Below are 23,191 nucleotides of genomic sequence, written 5' to 3'. Positions count from 1 at the left end.
TGACTTTGCCATGTATTCCTCTTTGAAAACACCTTTGAATAGAAATTGTCAAATTATTTTAATATCTTGTACCTATTACATATCAGAAACATACATAGCTCAAATTATTAAACTTACTGAAAAATAACTTTACTTGCATTTCTTATTTGGAGCATTTAATAATTAACGTTTTTGTTGTTTGTTTATCCTGCAACACACACACACTACCTTTGGAAATGAGCCATAACATGCTTATATGGAAAGGCCAGGTACTTGATTTAGCAGCAGCCAATGAATGTGTAATTATACAGAGTGAGTTATTACATAATTAATCAAATGCCTTTCACAGAATCATAGAATCATTTAGGTTGGAAAGGACCTTTAAGATCATGGAGTCCAACCATCATCCATGCCCACTAAACCATGTCCTGAAGTGCCTTGTCTACGCACTTTTTGAATGCCTCCAGGGATGGTGACTCAACCACTTCCCTGGGCAGCCTGTTCCAATGCCTGACAACCCTTTCAGTAAAGAGATTTCTCCTAATATCCAATCTAAACCTCCCCTGACGCGACTTGAGGCCATTTCCTCTCGTCCTATCTCCAGCCACCTGACAGAAGAGGCCAGCACCCACCTCACTACAACCCCCTTCAGGTAGTTGTAGAGAGCGATAAGGTCTCCCCTCAGCCTCCTTTTCTCCAGACTAAACAACCCCAGTTCCCTCAGCTGCTCCTCATATGACTTGTGCTCCAGGCCCCTCACCAACTTGGTTGCCCTTCTCTGGACACGTTCCAGCACCTCAATGTCTTTCCTGCAGTGAGGGGCCCAAAACTGAACACAGTACTCGAGGTGCGGCCTCACCAGTGCCGAGTACAGGGGGATGATCACCTCCATGCTCCTGTTGGCCATGCTATTTCTGATGCAGGCCAAGATGCCCTTGGCCACCTGGGCACACTGCTGGCTGTCAACCAGCACACCCAGGTCTTTTTCTGCCAGGTAGCTTTGCAGCCCCGCTTCCCCAAGCCTGTAGCACTGCATGGGGTTGTTGTGACCCAAGTGCAGGACCCTTGTTGAACCTTGTACAGCTGGCCTCTGCTCATCGATCCAGCCTGTCCAGATCCCTCTGGAGAGCCTTTCTACCCTTGAGCAGAACAACCCTGCCTCCCAACTTGGTGTCATCTGCAAACTTGCTGAGGGTGCAACTCGATCCCCTCGTCCAGATCATTGATAAAGATATTAAACAGAACTGGCCCCAATACTGAGCCCTGGGGAACACCACTTGTGACCTGCCACCAACTGGATTTAACTCCATTCACCACAACCCTCTGGGCTTGTCCATCCAGCCAGTTTTTTACCCAGCGACGAGTACACTTGTCTAAGCCATGAGCCGCCAGCTTCTCAAGGAGTATGCCATGAGAGACAGTGTCAAAGGCCTTGCTGAAGTCCAGGTAGACAACATCCACAGCCTTCCCCTCATCCACTAGGTGGGTCACCCGGTCATAGAAGGAGATCAGGTTGGTCAAGCAGGACCTGCCTTTCATGAACCCATGCTGGCTGGGCCTGATCCCCTGGTTGTCCTGCACATGCCATGTGAGCACACTCAAGATGAACCACTCCATAATCTTCCCTGGTACTGAGGTCAGACTGACAGGCCCATAGTTCCCCGGATCCTGCCTCCGACCCTTCTTGTAAATGGGTGTCACATTGTCAAGCCTCCAGTTGTCTGGGACCTCCCCTGTTGACCAGGATTGCTGATAAATGATGGAGAGTGGCTTGGTAAGCTCCTCCGCCAGCTCCCTCAGTACTCTTGGATGGATCCCATCTGGTCCCATAGACTTGTGAATGTCCAGATGGCATAGTAGGTCACTATTTCCTCCAGGATTAAGGGGGGTATATTCTGCTCTCCATCCTTGCCTTCCAGCTCAGGGGGCAGAGTACCCTGAGGATAACTGGTCTCACTATTAAAGACTGAAGCAAAGAAGGCATTAAGTACCTCAGCCTTTTCCTGATCTCTGGTGGCAATGTTCCCCTCTGTATCCAATAAAGGATAGATATTCTCCTTGGCTCTCTTTTTATTGTTAACATATTTGTAAAAACATTTTTTGTTGTCTCTTACAATAGTGGCCAGATTGAGTTCTAGCTGAGCTTTTGCCTTTCTAATTTCCTCTCTGCATGACCTAACAAGATCCCTGTACTCTTCCTGAGTTGCCTGCCCTTTCTTCCAAAGATGGTAAACACTCCTTTTTTTTCCTGACTCCTAGCAAAAGCTCCCTGTTCAGCCAGGCCAGTCGTCTTTTGCGGCAGTTTGTCTTGCGGCGCATGGGAATAGCCTGGTCCTGAGCCATTAAGATTTCCTTCTTCAAGAATGTTCATCCCTCCTGGGCCCCTTTGCCCTTCAGGACTGTCTCCCAAGGGACTCTCTCAACCAGTGCCTTGAAGAGGCCAAAGTTTGCCCTCCGGAAGTCCATAGTGGTGGTTTTGCTGACCACCTTCCTTGCCTCACCAAAAATTGAGAATTTTATCATTCCATAGTCGCTAAGCCCGAGACAGCCTCCGACCATCACACCTCCCACCAGTCCTTCCCTGTTTGTAAACAGTAGGTCTAGCAAGGCTCCTCCCCTGGTTGGCTCACCTACCAGCTGTGTCAGGAAGTTATCTTCCACACACTCCAGGAACCTCCTAGACTGCTTGCTCTCTGCCATGTTGTATGTCCAGCAGACATCTGGAAAGTTGAAGTCCCCCACGAGAACAAGGGCACACGACTGTGAGACTACTGCCAGCCGCTTGTAGAATGATTCATCCGTCTCTTCAACCTGGTTGGGTTGTCTATAACAGACTCCCAGCACGATATCTGCCTTGTTGGCCTTCCCTCTCATCCTCACCCATAAGCATTCAATCTTGTCATCACAATCGTGTAGCTCTGTACAATCAAAACACTCCCTAACATAAGAGAGCCACCCCACCACCTCTCCTTCCTTGCCTATCCCTTCTGAAGAGCTTATAGCCATCCATTGCAGCACTCCAGTCATGGGAGTCATCCCACCATGTTTCCGTGATGGCGACTAAGTCATATCTATCCTGCTGCACAATGGCTTCCAGCTCCCCCTGTTTATTGCCCATGCTGCGTGCATTGGCACAGATGCACTTGAGCTGGGCTATCGATTCCACCCCCAGCATTGGCATGCCGCCCCCAGGCTCACCTCTGTTGCGCCTAGTTTTATCTCCTTCCCCCTTCAAACCTATTTTAAAGCCCTCTCTATGAGCCCCGCAATCTCATGAGCAAGAATCCTTTTCCCCCTTTGAGATAGCTGGACTCCATCTGTTGCCAGCAAGCACGGTGCCGTGTAAACCTCCCCATGATCAAAAAACCCAAAATGCCACCGATGGCACCAGCCTCTCAGCCACGTATTAACCAGGTGTGTTTTCCTGTTCCTTTCAGTATATTTCCCTGCCACTGAAAGGATTGAGGAAAACACTACCTGTGCTCCCGATCCTTCCACTAGTCGCCCCAGTACCCTGAAGTCCCTTTTGATTGCCTTTGGATTTCTCTCTGCAATCTCATCACTGCAAACCTACACAACCAGCAACAGGTAATAATCAGAGGTCCGAACCAGACCAGGGAGTTTCCTGGTAATGTCTTTTACCTGGGCCCCAGGGAGGCAGCAGCCTTCCCTGTGGGATGGGTCAGGTCTGCATAGTGGGCCTTCTGTCCCCCTCAGAAGGGAATCGCCTATGACAATTACCCTCCCTTTTCTTTTTTCAGAGGCTGTCAGAATGCATGGGGCTGCCTGACTGAGCCTAGGCACACCCCTGGGTAGGGCTTCATCTAAACCCTGATCTTCACTGGCCTGGTCCTCAAGTTCCAGAGCCCCATACCTGTTGCGTAGGGGCAACTGGGAAGGTGAGGGAGACCGGGAGGGGATTCGCCTGCCTCCCCAAGCAGGGACCTGTATCCATTCCCCTCCATCTCGTAGGTCCCCTCCTGCCTGGTGGCAAGAGGGCAGGGGAACCTCCGCTTCTTGCGGAGCCTCCATCTGCTGCCTCTGCCTCAGGGATGGTAGTGTGCAGGTCCACCAATCTATCTCCCTCTCTCTCAGACTCCCTGGTACTCCTCAACCTTTCCACTTCCTCCTTCAGCTCTGCCACCAGGCTGAGCAGATCATCCACCTGGTCACACTGCACACAAGAGGTGTCCCCGCTGCCCTCCGGCACCAGTGATAGACTCAGGCACTCCCTGCAGCCAGAGACCTGGACAGCTTTGACCTCTGCATTCTCTTTCTGCTGCATGCTGTAGTTATTCAGGTCCTTTCTAGTAACTGCCATAAAGTTTGTATGAAGTTTGCTATAAAGTGCATCAAGAGTTGTTCGCAACCAGCGGTGTAGGTGGGTAGGTGGGCAGATGGGGAGGAGGTGGAACAGAGGTCCTGGGAGCTCTGCTGGGCTTCATGTCACTGTTCCTTCATAAAAGAGCCTTCCTGGAAGCAGTAATGTGAACAGCTTCTAAAGTTACATTTACTAAGAAAATAAGTACATTTTTTACACATTTTGCTTTCCATATGGTTATTAGTCTGGTAGAGGGGGACAGCTGATCGTGGTGACCTTGCTTGTTTGTTTGTTACTCAGGCCTGGTTGTACTGCACCTTGTAACTCAAAAGTGCAGCTGTAAATATTGGCCAAAGGGTGCAAAAGACTATTTCGTAGAAGCACAAAAAATTCAGTATTCATTAGTTGCTAAAAGGCTTGAAAAATATCCAGTATTTTACTAAAGTATAGATTATATCGCATTTTGCCACTCTTTACTGCAAAGAATTTAATTCTAGAAGTAGAGGGAACTATAATTCAGAATTCAGAACAATGATAAGCCAAACATTAGAAACTTCCTGAATTGAACCCTAATTATTCTGTATTTAGATAAGGAGCCCTTTCTTTTTTTAGTTCCCCAGGATCTCCACCCCAATGACTTTTTGGACCTCAAATGGTCATCTTTTGGAGCTATACTAGAATGTTAACTGAAATCTCTCTAAATGCATGTTGGACTCCCAATTGCTTTTTAAAGAACTGTGATTAGTAGCAGCTTACTTTTTCTTTTTTAACCCAGCTGTTACTTCTCTGAATAATATCAGTCTCCTAGACAAAGCTTTTAAATATAGTTCACTGAATGAATTTCAGCAATTGAAAAAGTGATATTTTTTAAAAAATCTTTCCTTTTATGTTATGAAGAAAAAAAACCTAGACAGTTTTCAGCCTGAAAAATGTTTTCCTTTCTATTGTCTGAAGAGAGCTATGTAAAATGAAGATATTTTTATACGCAGAACTCGTTAAAGGTTTTTGTTTACCTTGATGTTTCCTTGAAGACAGTGCTCTATATCCTTGCCAGAGGGATCATCAGAAAACAGTGCAAATCCTGACTGAGCTGGTTTCCTCATCCCTGTATCCTGGTTCAGGGTGTTCAGAAATTCCTCCACTGTGGTAGAGGCATCAAACCCAACAACCTAAAAACGCAGCCAAAATGTATTTTGCTATCAAACTTATAACATCCCCCTGCCTTAAATCTAAGATTTTGAAAGACAGTACCTCTAGAATAACAGTGGGAATATAAGACCCATTCCATCCTCTGTGAATAACTTATTGTCATTGGAAATTAAAAATTTCCATAAAGGGTCTGGAAAAGATTTAAGATTTTCAAATGGGAAGTCAATTTATTGGAGTTTTTCTCCATCCAAAAAATGATTATCTTCCCAGCAGATTGATTTCATAAACAAAATGCAGTAAGGTACAAAGTACAAAATGCTTCCAAATGTAATATTTTTATTTTCTTTGTTTGTACTGGTTTCTTCATACTTGCTACACTTGAATTTCTGCTACAGAATTTATATAACAGAAAGCAGCCTAGTATCTGAGCTTTTTATGACAGATACCACTTGAAAAATGAAAAAAACTGTAATTCCCCACACTTTTCAATATCGTGGTGAAACAAATGAGATCAATTAGTATTTTTTCATCATGTGCAACATCAGAGGGGTATTCGATGGCAGATCTACATTGGAAGATTTGAAATATTTTACAAATGTTGCTCTGTCAGTACTACTTATGTCAGTAATATATAGAGCTTTCTATGGTTTATTTTCCCAAATCTTAATTTTTGTCTGTTGTTACTAGTATTAAAGTGTTTTAGCAAGAAATGGCAAAGGGCTTTTATATAGATACTAGTTGCTGATGTTCACTTAAATCTGTTTTGAGGGTGTTTTCCTGTATTTGACATGTTGAAGATGTTTTACTCTTTCCGTAAAAAAAGTCTTGAAAATGGATCTTGGACTTCTGTTTTGGGCTTCTCAGTAGTTGAAATAAAAAAAAAAATAAAATCTGCTCAATCTAGCTTCAGAGATGAATACAAGAATTTTCAATACCTCTATAATTGCTTATTTGCTGATCCCACTGAAGTAATTTACTATTTAATTACAATTTTCATAGCCCTTGGAAGTATACATTTTTGAGCAATAAATAACTAATGAGCAGTTATTCCTTTTCTTCTTCAAAATTCAATTTTGAAACCTTTTAGGATGATATAAATACATGTTGTTTTTTCTGTTTTACTGGGCAAGCAGTAAGAAATTAAGAAACTTAGAGGGGAAAAAAAGCAGAGTTCTTCTTTGACCTGACATGAAAAATTTATTCGATATAGCTTTGATTTCATATAAAAACTTGCTTTCTGTCTAGGAATACTGTGAACTGTTAAAAAACTCTTTTCAGGCAGCTCTCCCAGCAACACAAGCCAGGATGTGAAGCAGTGTGCATGGAAGCCCATGGAAAGCTTCCTACAGGCTTTGACTGATGAAGTCCCAAAAGAGTTAAGAATGAAGCTGTGTTCTGTAACAAATACAGTTATCCTTCATGACTAATAATGGGAGTTACAGCTGTGCTTCCAGGCCTTCACTGAGATATTTAACTTTCAAGATATCTGATGAAAGGAAATGGAATTTAATACCTTTCCATTTTCTTCAGTCTAATTCATTCATCTGGTAGTCAGGTTACATCAGAAACAGAAGTTCAGTATTTCTCACTCTTAAGAGGTTTTAATTTTTTTCTCTTTTAAAGATTTTTCCCCAAACTCTTTGTTGATCAAATCAGATTACAAGTACCTTGTGCTTTTCATTGCTAGCACTGGCACAGGATGAAACTTGAACCATGTTTACCTTAACATTTACAATTCTGTTTTTGATAGACTACTTCATGTATATGCTAATAGCAAGGGGTTGGGAGAGCTCAGATTTTGTAGTCTACCTGACATTACCTGATATATGCCGTTCATGAAATGAACTGGAATACTAAAGGGCAGTGAATGGTGGTAGGGGTTCCTTAGAAGTGTGGAAAGGATTTCCATTCTGGAAGGTCTGGCTTCTCGGTCTCCGTTCTGCTGGGTACGCTCTACACATCGCTGACAATATATTGCGTATTTCCCAAATTCAGTCCTGTGACAAAAAGAGAAATAAGGCAATTCTTGGGGACTGACTGAAAGGATAGTAAACTGTGAGTAAATCTCTCTGGGGGTGCCGGATGGGAGGAGCAGTCAGATTTCACTCTGTGAGATTTCCAACACAATTTTCCATGTGGAATTATAAAGAGAATTAGTCTACCGAGACCAACAGAATTGTACCAAAGATGAACATGGCTCAGAGTGTTTTGTGTAACTGCCATATTTTTGTTTTCATGGTTTTGCAACATACAGAGTTCCACTGCAGAGAATTTTCAAAACAAAGGATAACTTTCCCAAGTGATGCACAGAAGTAACATGTACTACATTTTAGTAGCACTGGAGCACAATTCCAGTCAAATTTATTTTAAAAGATATGTCAAAAGATCTGAAATATTAAATGAAAGATTGAAAATAAGGTACTTCGGAAAGACTAGTTGACTAGCTGGGTAGTAATATTCAGGCATACCTGGAATCTGCATTCTTCTTTAAATGAAGTTTAAGAAGCCAAAGGAATGGGTGCTGGGGCAGAAAGAGTCCAACGCAGAGAGCCAAGAGCTGCAAGCCCTGGACAAAAGGAAGACATTGACTGTTTTAAACATTTTACAAAGTAAAACTTCCTGCTGTGGCTGCTGGCCAGCAGTGCAGCTTACTGTGCCAAGTCGAGTAACAGACAGCTGTAAATAGGAATAAAAAAACAAAACACAGAGAAAAAGCTGAGTAAATAAGCGTCAACTCATCGGAAGGCCAGAATGCTCTCTTTCTATTTACTTGTGTACAGCAAGTTTCTTTTGGGGCTGGAAATGGGAAAGCCGATCAGTTTGTATAAAAAGCAGTTAATACACAGGAAAAAAATAATAAGGCTGCAAGGCCAAGCACTAAGAAATGAGGAAAAGCCTGTGCAATTTTAATTCAGCTCTCCTGTTACGTATATTATGAAGCAACCCATAAGACATTTTCCTCCTACCAAGCAGATGGTAACTATCGAAAAAACAATTATTCAATATTTTTGTATATTTTCATTGCTCAATATGTATCCATAGGCTTCACTTAATACAGACTGCTCTCATGTACTCTGGATATACATTTACTAACATTGCAACTACTTTTCTCACAATTGTATTAATGCATCATACTGAAATTTAGAAAATGGGGTTTCTCTATCTTGATTTATCTGACTTGCCTGGTATTAAATAGAAATTTGACAGCACAGGCACAGATTTTCCCTTTCATCAAATGCCTGTACTTTGATGGAGGATAGCATTGGCTCTGTTTCCAGGAAGACACTGCAATAGAAGCAAGTGTGGGAGACTACAGCATGAATTTAGGACTTGAAAAAATTAGTGAGGCTGCAAACGTTTTACTGAATGTGTTAACTCTTAAAAATCATGCCAGTGGATTACGTTAGCAACAATTTATTTATCTGTATCAGAGGGAAGGCCTTCCCAGTAGTACAAAAAGTACCAAAGAAGGATTATGGTTAGTTTAAATTCCATTAGCCGTATGTAACTTCAGTGTGTGCTAATTGACATGAACGTGCTATGTCTGTCATAAAAGCTTTGTGGATGTTTTAGTGATGCACATATACTTGCCATATCCCAGATACAGGCTGTTTCTAGATAATAGGTATGTCTGCTGGTCATGTTCTACTTTCTGTGGCAAGAGAAAAATGTGTCTTATTACAAAAGCCTTAATATGGTAATTTCCTTTCTCATTTTCTGATCCATCTCCTAGTTCTGTAGGTATTGCTCCATCATAAGCACTATTGTTCCAGTTCTGTTAATTCTATGCAAACTGTAAGTACTGGCTTTCTTTTCAATTTCAGTTCATTTGTTACATATTTGGATACCAGTGAATAGCTGGCCATGGACAAAGTAAAGAATTTTAAGTATGTATTTATAATCTAGCATGCAGGGTGCATGCAGAACAGTGTGACATACAAGAAGTGACATCTGTCAGAAACCCTGAGCGTATCTGAGATTCCACAACATGGCACTACAACTTTTCTTCACACTCATGCTGTGGAGACATCTGCCATGTGGTTTAGCCCACCAAACTTCCTGATGCAGCACCTCTCTTAGGAAAGATGCAGTAGAAGAGAATTAGGTTCCATACATGATGTCTTACTCAACACTTAACTTGAACATAGCCCATTGTATGTCCAGCTTTTAAAAACAGCACAGGCACAGATACACTCTATCACCAGACACATGTACTTTGATGGAGGATAGCATCAGCTTCGTTTCAGGAAGACACCGCAGTAGTAAGATGTTAGTTCAGGTTTTTATCTGATTTTAAGTAAGCAGATGCTACAGAAGAGCAAAGCCCCTTTACCATTCTAAACAGTCTGTGTAGTTCCTTCACTGCTGTTGAAATAGATACCATTAAAATAAATACTGGGTTACCTGTATTGGTCCTGCCTGGTTTTGTGGATGTCGACGTCTCGTCTGCTTAATAAGCTGACAACAGATCTCATTTTGAAGTTCAGGATGTGTGAGGCAGATCTGCAAAGCACTTTGGGCCAAAGATACATGGTAATCAATGGCAGGAGAGTCAACTGCAGCATTTATAAACAACTGGCAGGTCTAGATATAAAATAATAAGCAAGTGAGTTTACATACAAAAAGCTCCAACAAATCTTTGAGATGTTCTGTATAACAAAAGTGTGCTATAATTGAAGTCACAATTAGTCAGTTTACCAGTAGACTAAGGAAACCCTGCTGGCCCTGCAAAAAGGGGTGAAAAGGGGCCAGAATGGATTAAAAACTATACAGGCAGACTTAAGATAAAAACACCTCTTAAAAAACAAGCTTTTCACTCTGTATATAATGGAGTGACCTCTAGCAGGAGTTGCAACAGTTGTGGTGGTAGGGAAGTTTAATGACATGCTGAACATAGCTTACCCCTCTACAGGACTTTAAAATGCAAAGTGTACAGCTGTCAAAGGCAGCCAGTGTAAAATGCTTGCGCAAGTACTGAGCACAACATGGCAGAATATACACAGATAAGAAGACCATAACTCAGAGCCATTTGTTTTACATCTTGGCTTTCACTGGTATTTTTACTGTGGGTAAGTATAACCTTTCCTATCCCCAGTACTGTCTTAAGGTAGCCAGGTGTTAAGCATTTGTTGTGCTCTATTAGAAGAAAGCTTATGTATCACTCATTGCATTTACTCTATATAATAGTTGATGAATTTTCAAGGTATACAAACAAAATGCAAGAAATGGATGGAAGCCCATCTATTTCTAGTCTATCTGAAAATATGTGGATGCACAGGACTAATTTTTGTCAGCAGTGGAATAATTGAAACATGACTTCATCTGTTTCTAAATCAATTCCCTACCTGACTTTTAAACTGATTTATACAAAGTTTCAATGAAGGTCATACAAGTCATCTCTTTCTCATTTATTTATTTTAGGCAAGTGTCTGTGATTTGAATTTGGTCTGAAATTATTTCAGAAAGTGATTTCCAAATAGGTGTAAATTTATTTTTATCAGAGAAGTACATTGCCTTTTAAATTTTTATGGTGCAGGACTGCAGAAAATAAGATGGATGTACTTCTTTAAAGTGCTTCAAGCATCTCAGAGAAACAAGCTGGGAAGTTTGCCTGCAATTGTCTGTGACTGAACATATGGTGCTTTTCTTTAATTCCTTTCTAGATCTGAACCATTACATCAAAATTCTCCAGATAGTTGATACTTCAGGGAATTTGGTCTTTAGACTTGTATAAGTTCTGTGGAGGAAGTTCATTTATCCAAGCTCCATGCTTCCCAACTTGCACTTTATTTCACAACATACAGAAAAAGGAACAGCAAGATTTTATTTTATCTCTGAAATAGACTTTATAGCCTGGCTATTAATTAATGTTCAGGAGTAGTTTTAGCTGGGTGAGGGCAGGAGAGAGGAGAAAGAAGGTTAGTGGCATTGCAGCATACTCCCTCTCATAGATATCAACCACCTATCTGGCCTTTAACTGGGAAAGATAGGTGGTCTTACTGGCATACAGAAATCCTCAAGAAACTAGCTGCAGCACAGCAGTTATGAACCATTATATGTCTTTTAATCATAAAGCCTTTTCAATACTACTGGGAGATATACATATCTGTATTTTTAAAGGTGTATGAAAATCTTTTAAACTGAATTAACAAAAACTGTTGTGAAATACTTTCAATAATTTTACTCTGTAATATTCTCTCTATTTATATTACTAGAATACCTAATCAGTCTTTTAAGGATAGCTACTTCATATGAAGAAAAGATTTTCTTTTTATTAAAAAGAGCAGTGGAACCTTTGCCTTCTATCTCAATTTGAAATAATCCATGACTTGCTTAAACTTAAACTTTGCTTTGTTTTTCTTCCATTTTTTAAAATGTCTTCTAGCTGATTTATCTACAACAAAACTTTTGCCTACCATTTGTTCTTCTTGAAATCTAACTGAAAAAATAGCATTTCAGATACAGTTCTCTGAATACAGAGATCCATCCATGCTGTTAGGTTCTCTGGGGCTTATGAACTTCATGACAAAATTATTATCATCCATGATGGCCGTGGATTTTTCTAGTAACTTGCCCTTTATCAATTACTTCAGTAGAAAGGTCAAAAGTGGAAGCCTAAACTGCTCCCTCACAACTAAAACTGATCTTTTTACATTGGAAGTGATAGTCTTCAGTGAGGTAATACGGGGGCATTCTGCTACTGTCATTACTCACCTCCACTAAAGATAAGAGTAAACTTTTCTTTTTTCTTATCTGTTGAACATCTCTAGTAAGCCAACTAGTAGCCATTCTTCAGCTAAGAGTTAAAATAGTAAGTCAGTTAATAAAAAAGGCACCTGCTATGGTTTTACCTTAAATAATTTAATTGCTTCAGTTTGCAAGGCTTCTGATGGCAATGTTGTAAGAGGGGAAGTAATTCCTTCTTTGCTGTGGCAAAGGGTGGGATGTCTCCAAATCTGAGAATCTAAACGGATGAAATATATAGGTTTTGCAATTAATTCAGTTCATAAGTACATTCAGTAAAGAAGTATTAGAAAATTAGTATGTTGAAACAAACCCAAACTTACTGGCATCGCCTTCCATATTTAATAATTTGCAAATAAGTTGTTCAAACTCAGATCCAACATTTACACTGGTACTTCCAGCAGCAATTGTCAGATGATAAAGCCACATGTCCTAAAGCAGAAAAACACAGCAGCTCACTCATTCCGTGTTGGAAGAAGCTGCTTCATCAGGATTTTGCTCTCAACCTGAAACACTACCATGCACTGCCGTTGAAGCCCAAACGAGTTTGCCTTGAATACACCTGTATTCATGGTCTCTCTGTTACAAATATTAAGCAAGGAACAGTGGACAAGGCTCTCTTCAGAAGTCTTTTACCCTCAGAAATCATGGCTAATTATCAGGGCATTCTTGCTTTCCTCTTCAGAAAGCTTAAGTGCCTTTTTATCACTGTCCAGTCCTGCTAACCTGGGGATAAGGCCAGAAAGCAAAATGAGGTCTACAAGATTACTTGAGAACAATGAAGCAATAATAATAAAAATGGTTTTAACCATACCTCTCATTTCTCCTTCACTTCAGTAGGGCAGTCTTCCCTACTGTTAGTCTTATCAGTGAAAATGGGTAACAGTATCTCAAAACCTCTCAGGAAGGTCTGCTACAGGTCTGTCTACAAGTTAGTGTAATGTGAGCAAAATTCTCCAGTTACCACGTATTTGATATTATGCACCATCTCCCGCTTATTTTCGTAAGCAGCCTGCTTATTTTCATTTGTTTTAAAAAGGATTACCCATGATAGCATTAGTTTGCAGACAAACTCTGATCTATGTTAATGAAGCAGGACCTTCTCCTTGCTTATTATATCAAACTACAAGCCAGATGACTTGCAGGTCCCCCTCCTCCTCCTCTTTAAGAAATATTCATATCACAGCACCATTCTCACAGACGTGTTACTGAAACTCAATAAAAAAGTCCTTTTATTACCTTCTCGTGTTTGGATCCTATAAGAAGATAAGTGGGTCCTTGATCTTTGGGGTGGATAACAACAGTGTAATGTGTTGATAATAAACTGCGACCACTAGCCTCATAATCTTCATCAGAATCACATGATCTATCAACTTCTTCAACCTTTGCCTCAAAAAGCTTGATTTGACCAAGAGGAAACTAAAAGTAAATATCAGAAGTGGTGAGAACCTAGCCTAGAAGCTTTAATTATAATCTTGTTATTTCAGAGGACAGCAGTGTATTTCAGAGGACAGCTGTTCAAACATCAGGATGTTCAAAAGAGTGTTATTTAATGGTGTAGTGAAGAAGCCTTGGCTACTGTTTCTGTGTTGTTTGTGATGTCTAGCAATGCTTAGTGATTCAGCAGAAAAACCGGGGTGTTTGTTTCCCTTCGGTAAAAGGATAGCTGGGCACTACAGTAACTAGCATCTTATTTGTGCCACATTCAAGTGGAAGCCTGAAGTAAGTTGTCTTGAAATATCAACACCAATGAAAAGCAGATGAGGCTTCTCAATAATACTGTTTAAAAATTGAAAATACCATACTGGAGAGTAGCTGGCAAGTTTAATTCAATCTGGGGTGGGCTTTTTGAATAGTGATTTGATAAAGTGAGCTGTTAATATGATCATTTTGAAGAAAACATCACAGTGGTGGCTCTTTATTCCAGTGCTCTCACTAGTAAGGATTAAAGATGCATGTGGTGATTTGTATTTTCTGTGGTGCTTCTGAACCATTCAACTTTTTGAACAAGGTAAGATTCTGAGAATCAATAGATGCCATTTCACATACAAATAGTCAAGACTGATTTATTCATGAAGTTTAACTAAAACACAGTTGGCTGATTTTTTAATTTGATTCCATTTTGAAAGGAGGCCACTTAAGTGGACTCCATTACTGTATTAACCACTGCAGATTGTGTAATTTGTTTCTGCACTGACACATTCAGCTACAGCAAAGATGTTTTTAATTAGTGAATTGTTGAACATTAGAAATAAACTAGCTTTGGAAAACTTTTCATACATATTCTGCTTACAAAAGCTAAATTCTTATTCTATTACAAGCTAGCAAATTAGTTTCAATTTTGCTTTAAAAGGGCAGCAAAACTTGTTCCAAATGTGAGGGAAATACTCACAAGAATCCAGCAAAATTCTTAGATGCTTCTAAAGGGCATGCTAAACTCCCAAAATCTTCAATGGTAAAAATGTGTAAATTCAGACACTTTAGATATTTCTTCATAGGAGAAAATGCAAGTTAATTTTAATATCGCTGTAAGATGAGCTAGAAGTTAATAGTCCAGTCATTTGATTCCCTAGCCCTATATTACACTTTTTAAAAAGTTAAAATAAAATGTTTTGATGGATGGTTACTGCTATTCATATAGTTCTAGAAATAAGATTTAGTTGAATGTTTAAAAATGGCTAAAAGCGGAAAGGATAACAAAGGGAATAACTAGTTTTATACAAAGACTATGAATTACTGGGTCCAGTGTGATTATTTGGTTAGATTAGAAGTAACAAATAGATTTTCTGTATTTATTTGAACTGTTGTTTATAATGGCTCAGTGGACTTTTACCATTTTTTCAAGTGTCAGCAGTCTTTTTGGTAGAGCTAGGTAATACGGGTATGAATCAAATACTCATAACCTCAACGGTATTAACAAGAATTCTTGTAGAAGTTTCCAAAATCTTGTTCTTGACCCACCTCCACTGAAAAGATGTTTCTTGATGACAAAATACAATGCCTTGGGAGCAAAAGGACAGGTGAAAAGTATGACTAATAAGTGTCCTTTCTCCTGTCTCTGTAGGTAAATGTGACTGGAAATATTAGGACCAGCAATATTCAGAAGGGTGGGTAGAGAACTAAATGTCAGGCCCAATGTGGAAGAGCTGGGTCTTGCTCTTCCTTAGCTCCTTGTGTCCTACAAGATATAGGATGTTGGGAGGTTAACTTAAAGCTGATTGGATCCCATTTCTTTCTTTTCTTCCTCAAACAGTATTTTCCCTAGGTTTTAGAAATAATTTTCTCATCCCTTTCTTTTGCTGTCCTCCATCTCCGTTTCTGTCCACCTCATCAGTTGTAGACAGTGAGCTCCTTTTCTGTAATCCTGATGGGGAATGGGAAAAGATCCCCTCCACAGACACACATCTGCAAAGCAGCAAGCTCTGCATCTTGCTAGGCTTTTTTTTTTTCCTCTCCTGCAGCACTGTGGAGGTACAGTGACATTCCAAAGAACACGACTTGGAAGTCAATTGAGGGATAAAAAGAACATTTAATTTCTTGAAACTTGCAGTCACTGCCCACTGCAAACATACATTAGAAAGGGTCAGCTTCCAGAAGTAAATGACAGCAAGGTCTTTTCTGGTAAGTCTCACACCTGTCAGAAAGGGAGACTTGAACTGTTAGCAAATCAGTGTTCCCGTTCGGCTAGGGATAAGAAGATGCAGAATATATATATCATGTCCTGTAGGAGAAGGAGACCAATGGGCGTGCCCTGGATTACTGTCTATTAGATATGAACCTTCCAAGTTGACAACCTGTGAAGTCTAAATGTTTGGCAATCAAGATAAAATGGGCGTATACTACCCAGGGCAACTGTACCTTAATAAAGCTGTAACTTACTGTTTAAAGTCTACTTCAGTATGTTATCTTCCATTCACTAAGGAAACAAGTAAGGGACCTACCTTGTCTTCTTGATTACGGAAATAATACAGAATTTTTCCAACTAGGGTACACCAAACTCTTTTGGAATATCCATGTTTCACCTGAAATTACAGAACATTAGGAACAAGCAAAGCCAGAAAAATACAGACTACGTTTCACCATCTCTGAACTTTGGTTATGTTGGGAATAAATGCCTTGGTTCAAATTCCTTTCCACATTACTAAACAAATAATTAAAACTGCATAACTCTATTAAGGGTATAGGAATTAAAGCATTAGATGCTTGTCTAAAGCCTAGTAAGGCCAATATGAGTTTTTCATTTGGCTTTGGATCAGGCCTGAATTAGTGGAAGCTAACGAAATGGAAGAATTAAAAGAGAAAAATTCCTTTTATATAGTATTATTATCTTGAAATAATCTGTCCCAGTGAGTAGTACAGAAAAAGAGAGCACTCCACTGAAATAAGGTACGTCAATTAGGTACTGAAACATAAGCTGAACTAGGATACCCCTGAAGTGCAAATGGAGAACTCATCACAGGAACTAATGAATTAAAAAGACAAAAAGAAAAACCAAATTAAACCAAAGAACCAGAAGAAAAATATTGGCTGAAGTAGGTGAGTTGGTGGTCCTTCTGGATTGTTCACATTGTAAAGTGCTGGGAAGGCAAATGCATGTCTGTTTTGCTTATATTTATTTTATTGTAGGGCCATTTTGATCTAGATCCTATTCTTAAGAAATATGGAATAAAGCATATTGGGGGAAGAAAAGTGTTCCTACCTTTGTAAGTAACCCTTTCATGGTTGGCTTGATTTCTGGCTGTATGAAAAGTGGGCTGGCAGCCTGTATTTTAAGAACATTCTGTAGTACTTTGATCCATTCTTCTAAGATGTTGGGAGAATCTGCAGTCAGGTAGTATGTTCGTTTTTCTGTGGTCAGCTATGTAGTAACAGAAGAGTTGAGCTTTAAGAACATTATACATTTGACCGTACAGTGTGGGGGTTGTTACATAGAATCATAGAATGGTTTGCGTTGGAAGGGACCTTAACGATCACTTAGTTCCACCCCCCTGCCATGGGTAGGGATGCCTCCCACTAGACCAGGTTGCCCAAAGTCCCATCCAACCTGGCCTTGAACACTTCCAGGGATGGGGCATCCACGTCTCTGGGCAACCTGTTCCAGTGCCTCACCACCCTCACAGTGAAGTTCTTCCTTACATCTAATGTAAATCTACCCTCTTTCAGTTTAAAGCCACTATGCCTTTTCCTATCACTACATGCCCTTGTAAAAAGTCCCTCTCCAGCTTTCCTGTAGGCCCCCTTTAGGTACTGGAAGGCTGCTGTAAGGTCTCCCCAGAGCCTTCTCTTCTCCAGGTTGAATAACCCCAGCTCCCTCAGCCTGTCTTCACAGGAGAGGTGCTCCAGCCCTCTGATCATCTTCGTGGCCCTCCTCTGAACTCACTCCAACAGGCCCATGTCCTTCTTATGTTGGGGGCCCCAGAGCTGAATGCAGTACTCCAGGTGGGGCCTCAAGAGAGCAGAGCAGAAGGGAAGAATCACCTCCCTCGACCTGCTGTCACGCTTCTTTCAATGCAGCCAAGGACATGGTTGGCTTTCTGGGCTGCAAATGCATGTTACCATGTCATGTTGAGCTTCTCATCAACCAACAGCCCCAAGTCCTTATCCTCAGGGCTGCTCTCAATCCACTCATCGCCCAGCCTGATTTGTGCTTGAGATTGCCTCAACCCATGTGCAGGACCTTGCACTTGGCCTTGTTGAACTTCATGAGGTTTGCACAGGCCCACCTCTCAAGCCTGTCAAGGTCCCTCTGGACGACATCCCTTCCCTCCAGCATGTTGACCGCACCATGCAGCTTGGTGTTGTCAGCAAACCTGCTGAGGGTGCACTTGATCTCACTGTCCACGTTGCCGACAAAGATCTTAAAAAGCACTGGTCCCAATACCGACCCCTGAGGAATGCCACTCCTCACTGGTTTCCACATATACTGTAACATATACTACCCAATGTAGTTTCACAACTTTGGGGGCATTATTTTCCCCAAAGTACTTTTCATTAATGAAACATTCCGTGGCCAGGCAGAGCAGACAGACCCTTTCTAGGGCTTTATCTGAAAAGTTCCAGGACAGCAGAGTTGAGAAAACTCAATTTATCTCCTTTCAGACAAACAACTTCTCTCAACCCTAATGGCTGGCCCCAAGACCACTCTATTTATATCTCAAATGTGATGACTTGACCTTTGTAGCAATACAAACAAGACTACATGTAGGCCTTTTTATAGTTTCTGTAACTGAAATGATTTTTTGGTTTCAAACAAAGGGCACTGATTAATTCCAAGTCCAAGCTTGGACTTCCAGTGCAATAGGGACTGGAACAAGGGGTTGGTTTTGGGGATGGAGGGAATAGATACCCGCTGAAACACAGATGAGAAAAGCAGGCACCTGAATTGTTTGTTTTCCATCACCCCTTTCAATGTGGCTAGATGCATTTAACTCAATTTGACCTTGAGGTTTTCGAATGACATCACTCTGTATGGAAAGAATGGAAAAAGAATATTTTAAATCTACCAACAAATAGAAATAAATAGTTATAGAATTCATTTAAACATTAACCTTGATAAATAGTTCCTAGTTAGACATTGAGTACCTTGTACACCTCTTGAGGAACTGAGTCCTGAATCACTCTCTAACATCTCAGAAACCAGGAATACATTTATTTTCCTTCTAGCACCCCTAGATTCTCAGTGAAAACAATCTAATATTAAATAGCAGATAAGTTACATGTACTTACAGGAGATTTGTAGTATAGTAATTCACCTCCTTTAAGCACAAACCACCGTCGTTTCCAGGTCTTTACTTTACCACCCATTTTTAACAGATATCCAGATTTTTCCAAAGGTTCCTGATTATTTAGAAGTTAGATAAAAAGTAGTTAGGTACAAATATATACATATACCCCTCAGAGATATGTATAAATACACACACAGAGAGATATTTTAACGACTTAAAAGCATGCTAAATAATAATTACAGTATTTGATGAGACTTCTAGTCCAACGACAAAGTTTTTACAAGCATCATTAAGACAAACGCCATGCATGTGGGATAACTAATTAATATCCCTACTTACAGTTATAGTACATGAAGGGGAGTAAGTGATTTGCCCAGAACTATATAAAAAAATGAAGAATATGATGATTCCTGATTTTACTTTCTAATTATTTATATTAAACAAGGAACAAAATGAATACAATGTAAATGTATTTTTTTTCCCAACTTCAGGGCCTAACCTACAAACCAGATATAGAGCACTCTAATTCAGAGCTCTGCACAATACATACTTTTAGTGTGTACACCTGTAGAACAGAGTTCACAGTTTTGTTCTGTGAAGAAAGCTTAAAATCACCATCTATCTTCATCACCAGGCAGTCAATCCACTTGTATGTTAAGACACTAACTACTAACACAGGCCATTAAAAAATTCCCAGAGACAGACAAATACCCCACAATGGTTTGGTTTCTTTGACCTGTCCTTGCATGTTGCTCTACTTATGATTTCTCTGATGCGTAAAGTTTTCCCTGTATGAGGAAACTATAGAAACGTATTACTGCACATAGATTTCTACTGATGCCTCCAACTCCTTCACTGGAATGCCATTCTATTTCCCTGAATATTCAAATAATAATTTTAAGCTGATTTTAGTATTTCATATGCAATCTGATACCAGATCTTGTTCCAAGAAAGGAAAATCTTAAGTGCTTTGAATTGTCTTCTGGAGTTGTCTACCTGCTTCCACTCATTACACAGAAAGCTTGGAATTATCCTCCACTTTCCTTCAATCATTATAGCCTTATATGGCTAACTTATTGTTGGTATATTTTGCTATTTGTACTCATAAGGCAGTCTGTGAGTCAGCAAGACTGAATATAGAGATTTGGTAGCAGTCTTTGAACATAAATACACACACAGCACCACAGGTACACTTCTTCACAGAACTTCAGTACTCACATTTTTTCCATTATCACTAGATGAGGAAGAGGTCTTAGGAAGTTTCTGCTCTGGCTCTGAATAGTCTGTATCTACTGAATATGCATCTGGAGGAATAGCATAGTCACTTTCTGAGGTCACAGAAGACAGAGACACACCTGCGTTAAAAGAAGAAAGATGTTTCTTTACTTACTTAAGATGTTACTTTACTTACTTAAACATGTTTCTTTACTTATTAGAAACAAATTAGATCAGAATATCCATGCAGAAAGAGTATCTGAGTAGGATCTGCAGGCAAACACAAGTATCAGCATAAATCCATCAGGAACCAAGCATTTTTTTAAATATGAGTATATCAAACTATTAGCACAGCGCTAATACCTGAATCCCGTTTTCTTCATAATTAAACAGAGTTTAAGTCACTTCAAATGAAACACCAAATGAATGTCTTCTATATATTATCACTTTCTGTTATATTACTACAGCTTTTTTAAGGAGGGAGTTAGTGCTGTGCATCTTACTCACTCTAGAAAACAAATACAGGATCTTTAATTCAACTAAGCAACTTTCCCCTTCCCCTTTCTATCATTCAGTCTAGTATCTGAATTTCTCATGCAACTGCTTGTGTATAAAGAAGCTGTGCTAAAGATCTGCTATATGTTGAAGCTGTAGGTGACTGTCTTTATTTTGCAATTAGTATGAATTTTTATACTGAAGTTTTCTAAAAATCTGAATTTCAGATTTCAGGATTTTTTTTAGAGTTTATTAGATTTAATCCTGAAAAAAAATGCACCCTGTTTTCAGTTCTAGTGAATCAGCAATAAAAATTCAAACTCCTCCTTATTCATCATAGAAATAATTATTTTCAAACATGTGAACATGTCCTTTTGTAAGGACTAGTGTTCTACACTGAAAGGTTACTCTCCAAGATTGAGGTGAAGATGCTTTGTTTCCTTTGTTTCATTCATTTCCAAACTAATTTGCAAATTATATTTAAAAAAACCCCAACTTTTCTCATTTATTGCTTTGGTAAGCCACCTCGGCTTTCAGAGTGGGTTCTTCTCTTCTCATGTAGGATCTTTAATAACAAATATGCAGCAAACTAATTATGCACCTAGTGAAATTTGTGACTGCCTAGATTTTTAAACAGTGTGTTCTCAACAAAGATATGTACATTTGTGTTTTGTGGTTAAGAAAGGCTTCCATGCATGAAACAATGCAAGGACTATTTTATGAGAAGAAAGCATGAACAAAAGGAATGGTTCCATTTTACAGACACGGATATAAATTGTAGCTGAAACCAGGTATTACATTAGCTAATTTACCTTTCCTGTTGTGCAAGCATGTAACATGAGATGCCTCTGCAGCCACAGCACTGGTTTTTGCTCAGCAAGAGGGAGCTGCTGGGAAGCAGGAACTATGGGTCCTTTTCACACTAATGTAGCAAAACCGTAACTGCACCACTGGAAACAGGACTCCAGGCCAGGTATGGCTGGCCCTGGAAAACTAGCGGAAACATGGCTATATCTACCTGCTCAAGCGTGACTGAGCAGAGCTCCTGCTAACTGGGATTTTAACATGTGTAACAGAGACTAACAAATAATGTTATTTTGCATTTCTAAAGCAATGTATAATGAAGGATCTTAACACTTGGCCTCACTGGGATCTTAGATTTTAGTCTCCCTTGGTTTACCCAGTGAAGAAATCGCAGGGATATAACATTGATACTGTCACCCCATGAGGAAGCATTATATCTTTCAATGTTATGAAGTTTATTATTTTCATTCTGCAGATGGAAACCACACAATTACCTAGAGCTGTGAGATTTGTCTTCCACAAAGACAGAACATTACTGGATTCAAGTGATTTAACTAAATCTTTGCACAGGACCTTGAGACAATCACTGTAAAAATGAAAGAAGTCCTTTATTGCATGAGTTGACAGAACCAAATACTCTGTTGAGGGAACTTTTCCACCTGCTTTCTGATCACATGAAACTGGTACTTTGTTTTATAAACTTGGATATATATAGGTTTTTTTTCTGATGGCAATTACTTTTTTCTACCTCATTTTTACCTACCTACAGTTAAAGGTCATAGGAGGTCCTTGGCATGAGAGTATAGATAGAATTGAGCTTCTTGCTTTAAATGTACAAGTCACTTTTCCCTCATGACAACAGCCAGCTACTAGATTAATGCCTTAAAAAAACATCTCTAATAACAGCAATAAAAAGAAAGCCATGTATAACAGTCCTTTCTCCTGCTTGAATAATAGATCTAGGCTTTGATAGCTGAGGTAAAAGCCTAGATTTAAGATGTCCATGCTATTTAAGGAAGAAATCTATTTCTAAGAAGATCATGTAAACTACCTAGTCTTCCCAACTTCCCAGAAGTTACTCGTTTTTATAGTTTTTGCCTACCTCGTTTCATAGCCCGAGGACTACCCGGACCACTTCTACTTCGAGAATCAGACTCAGAAGTCCTTGAGCTGGACCGAGAGCTGTCTTCTTCCTCAGATCCTGACGACTCATCTATAAATGGGCTGTTGCTTATTTGAGTTGCTTTCTGCAGAAATTAACACAACATTCTTTGATACCTTGCATAAAGGGTATCAGTTATTTCCTTCATAGTGTGACAGAGCTCTACTGGCTTCATAACATTCAAAGCTGTTCTTACTTGGGTTGTGAGTTTTGGCACACAAATATTAACAGAAAACTGAATTTCCTCTGCCCTCTGTGTACTCAACCACCCCCACACTTTAAAACAGAAACCTGAGGTAGCTCAAGGGGTGGGTCTTTCCAAATCACAAAAGGCTGCCAGAAAACAAACAATGCTGTGATTAGTTACTGCTGGCTATCTGACTATAAACAGCTTTGGCACTGACACGAAGACATTTCTGCACATAGACGCACTTTTAATTATGGCATTGAACACCATGTTTCTCTGTTTAATAATTAACAAGCCTCTGGAAAAAATGAGCAAGGAACCTAAGAAGAACTGACCTGGGCTAGTAACATTTTATAAGCAGCAGTAATTTTTTTTTCCAGCTATTTGACATTTCCATTACTTCTGGGGTT

The 23,191-nt window shown here is 39.8% G+C and overlaps 1 protein-coding gene across 3 annotated transcripts in view; it reads right to left on the bottom strand.

Moving 5' to 3' along the window:
* PLEKHH2 (pleckstrin homology, MyTH4 and FERM domain containing H2) overlaps positions 1–23,191 on the bottom strand; it is a 64,049-nt gene that overhangs the window by 10,825 nt on the left and 30,033 nt on the right. For all 3 annotated transcript variants that reach the window (XM_052806117.1, XM_052806116.1, XM_052806118.1), the window contains 13 exons: positions 22,535–22,679; positions 20,137–20,273; positions 18,920–19,030; positions 18,571–18,657; positions 16,893–17,051; positions 16,135–16,215; positions 13,433–13,612; positions 12,517–12,625; positions 12,301–12,413; positions 9,854–10,033; positions 7,918–8,015; positions 7,269–7,446; positions 5,314–5,469 (listed from right to left, as the gene is read on the bottom strand). In XM_052806117.1, the coding sequence (XP_052662077.1) occupies positions 5,314–5,469; positions 7,269–7,446; positions 7,918–8,015; positions 9,854–10,033; positions 12,301–12,413; positions 12,517–12,625; positions 13,433–13,612; positions 16,135–16,215; positions 16,893–17,051; positions 18,571–18,657; positions 18,920–19,030; positions 20,137–20,273; positions 22,535–22,679 (1,734 nt within the window). The remainder of the gene's footprint in view (positions 1–5,313; positions 5,470–7,268; positions 7,447–7,917; positions 8,016–9,853; positions 10,034–12,300; positions 12,414–12,516; positions 12,626–13,432; positions 13,613–16,134; positions 16,216–16,892; positions 17,052–18,570; positions 18,658–18,919; positions 19,031–20,136; positions 20,274–22,534; positions 22,680–23,191) is intronic.

Source organism: Harpia harpyja, chromosome 13, assembly GCF_026419915.1.
Source record: "Harpia harpyja isolate bHarHar1 chromosome 13, bHarHar1 primary haplotype, whole genome shotgun sequence".
Lineage (NCBI taxonomy): Eukaryota > Metazoa > Chordata > Aves > Accipitriformes > Accipitridae > Harpia > Harpia harpyja.
The sequence above is the reverse complement of the archived record's forward strand: the minus strand, read 5'-3'. Positions and strand labels throughout refer to the sequence as shown.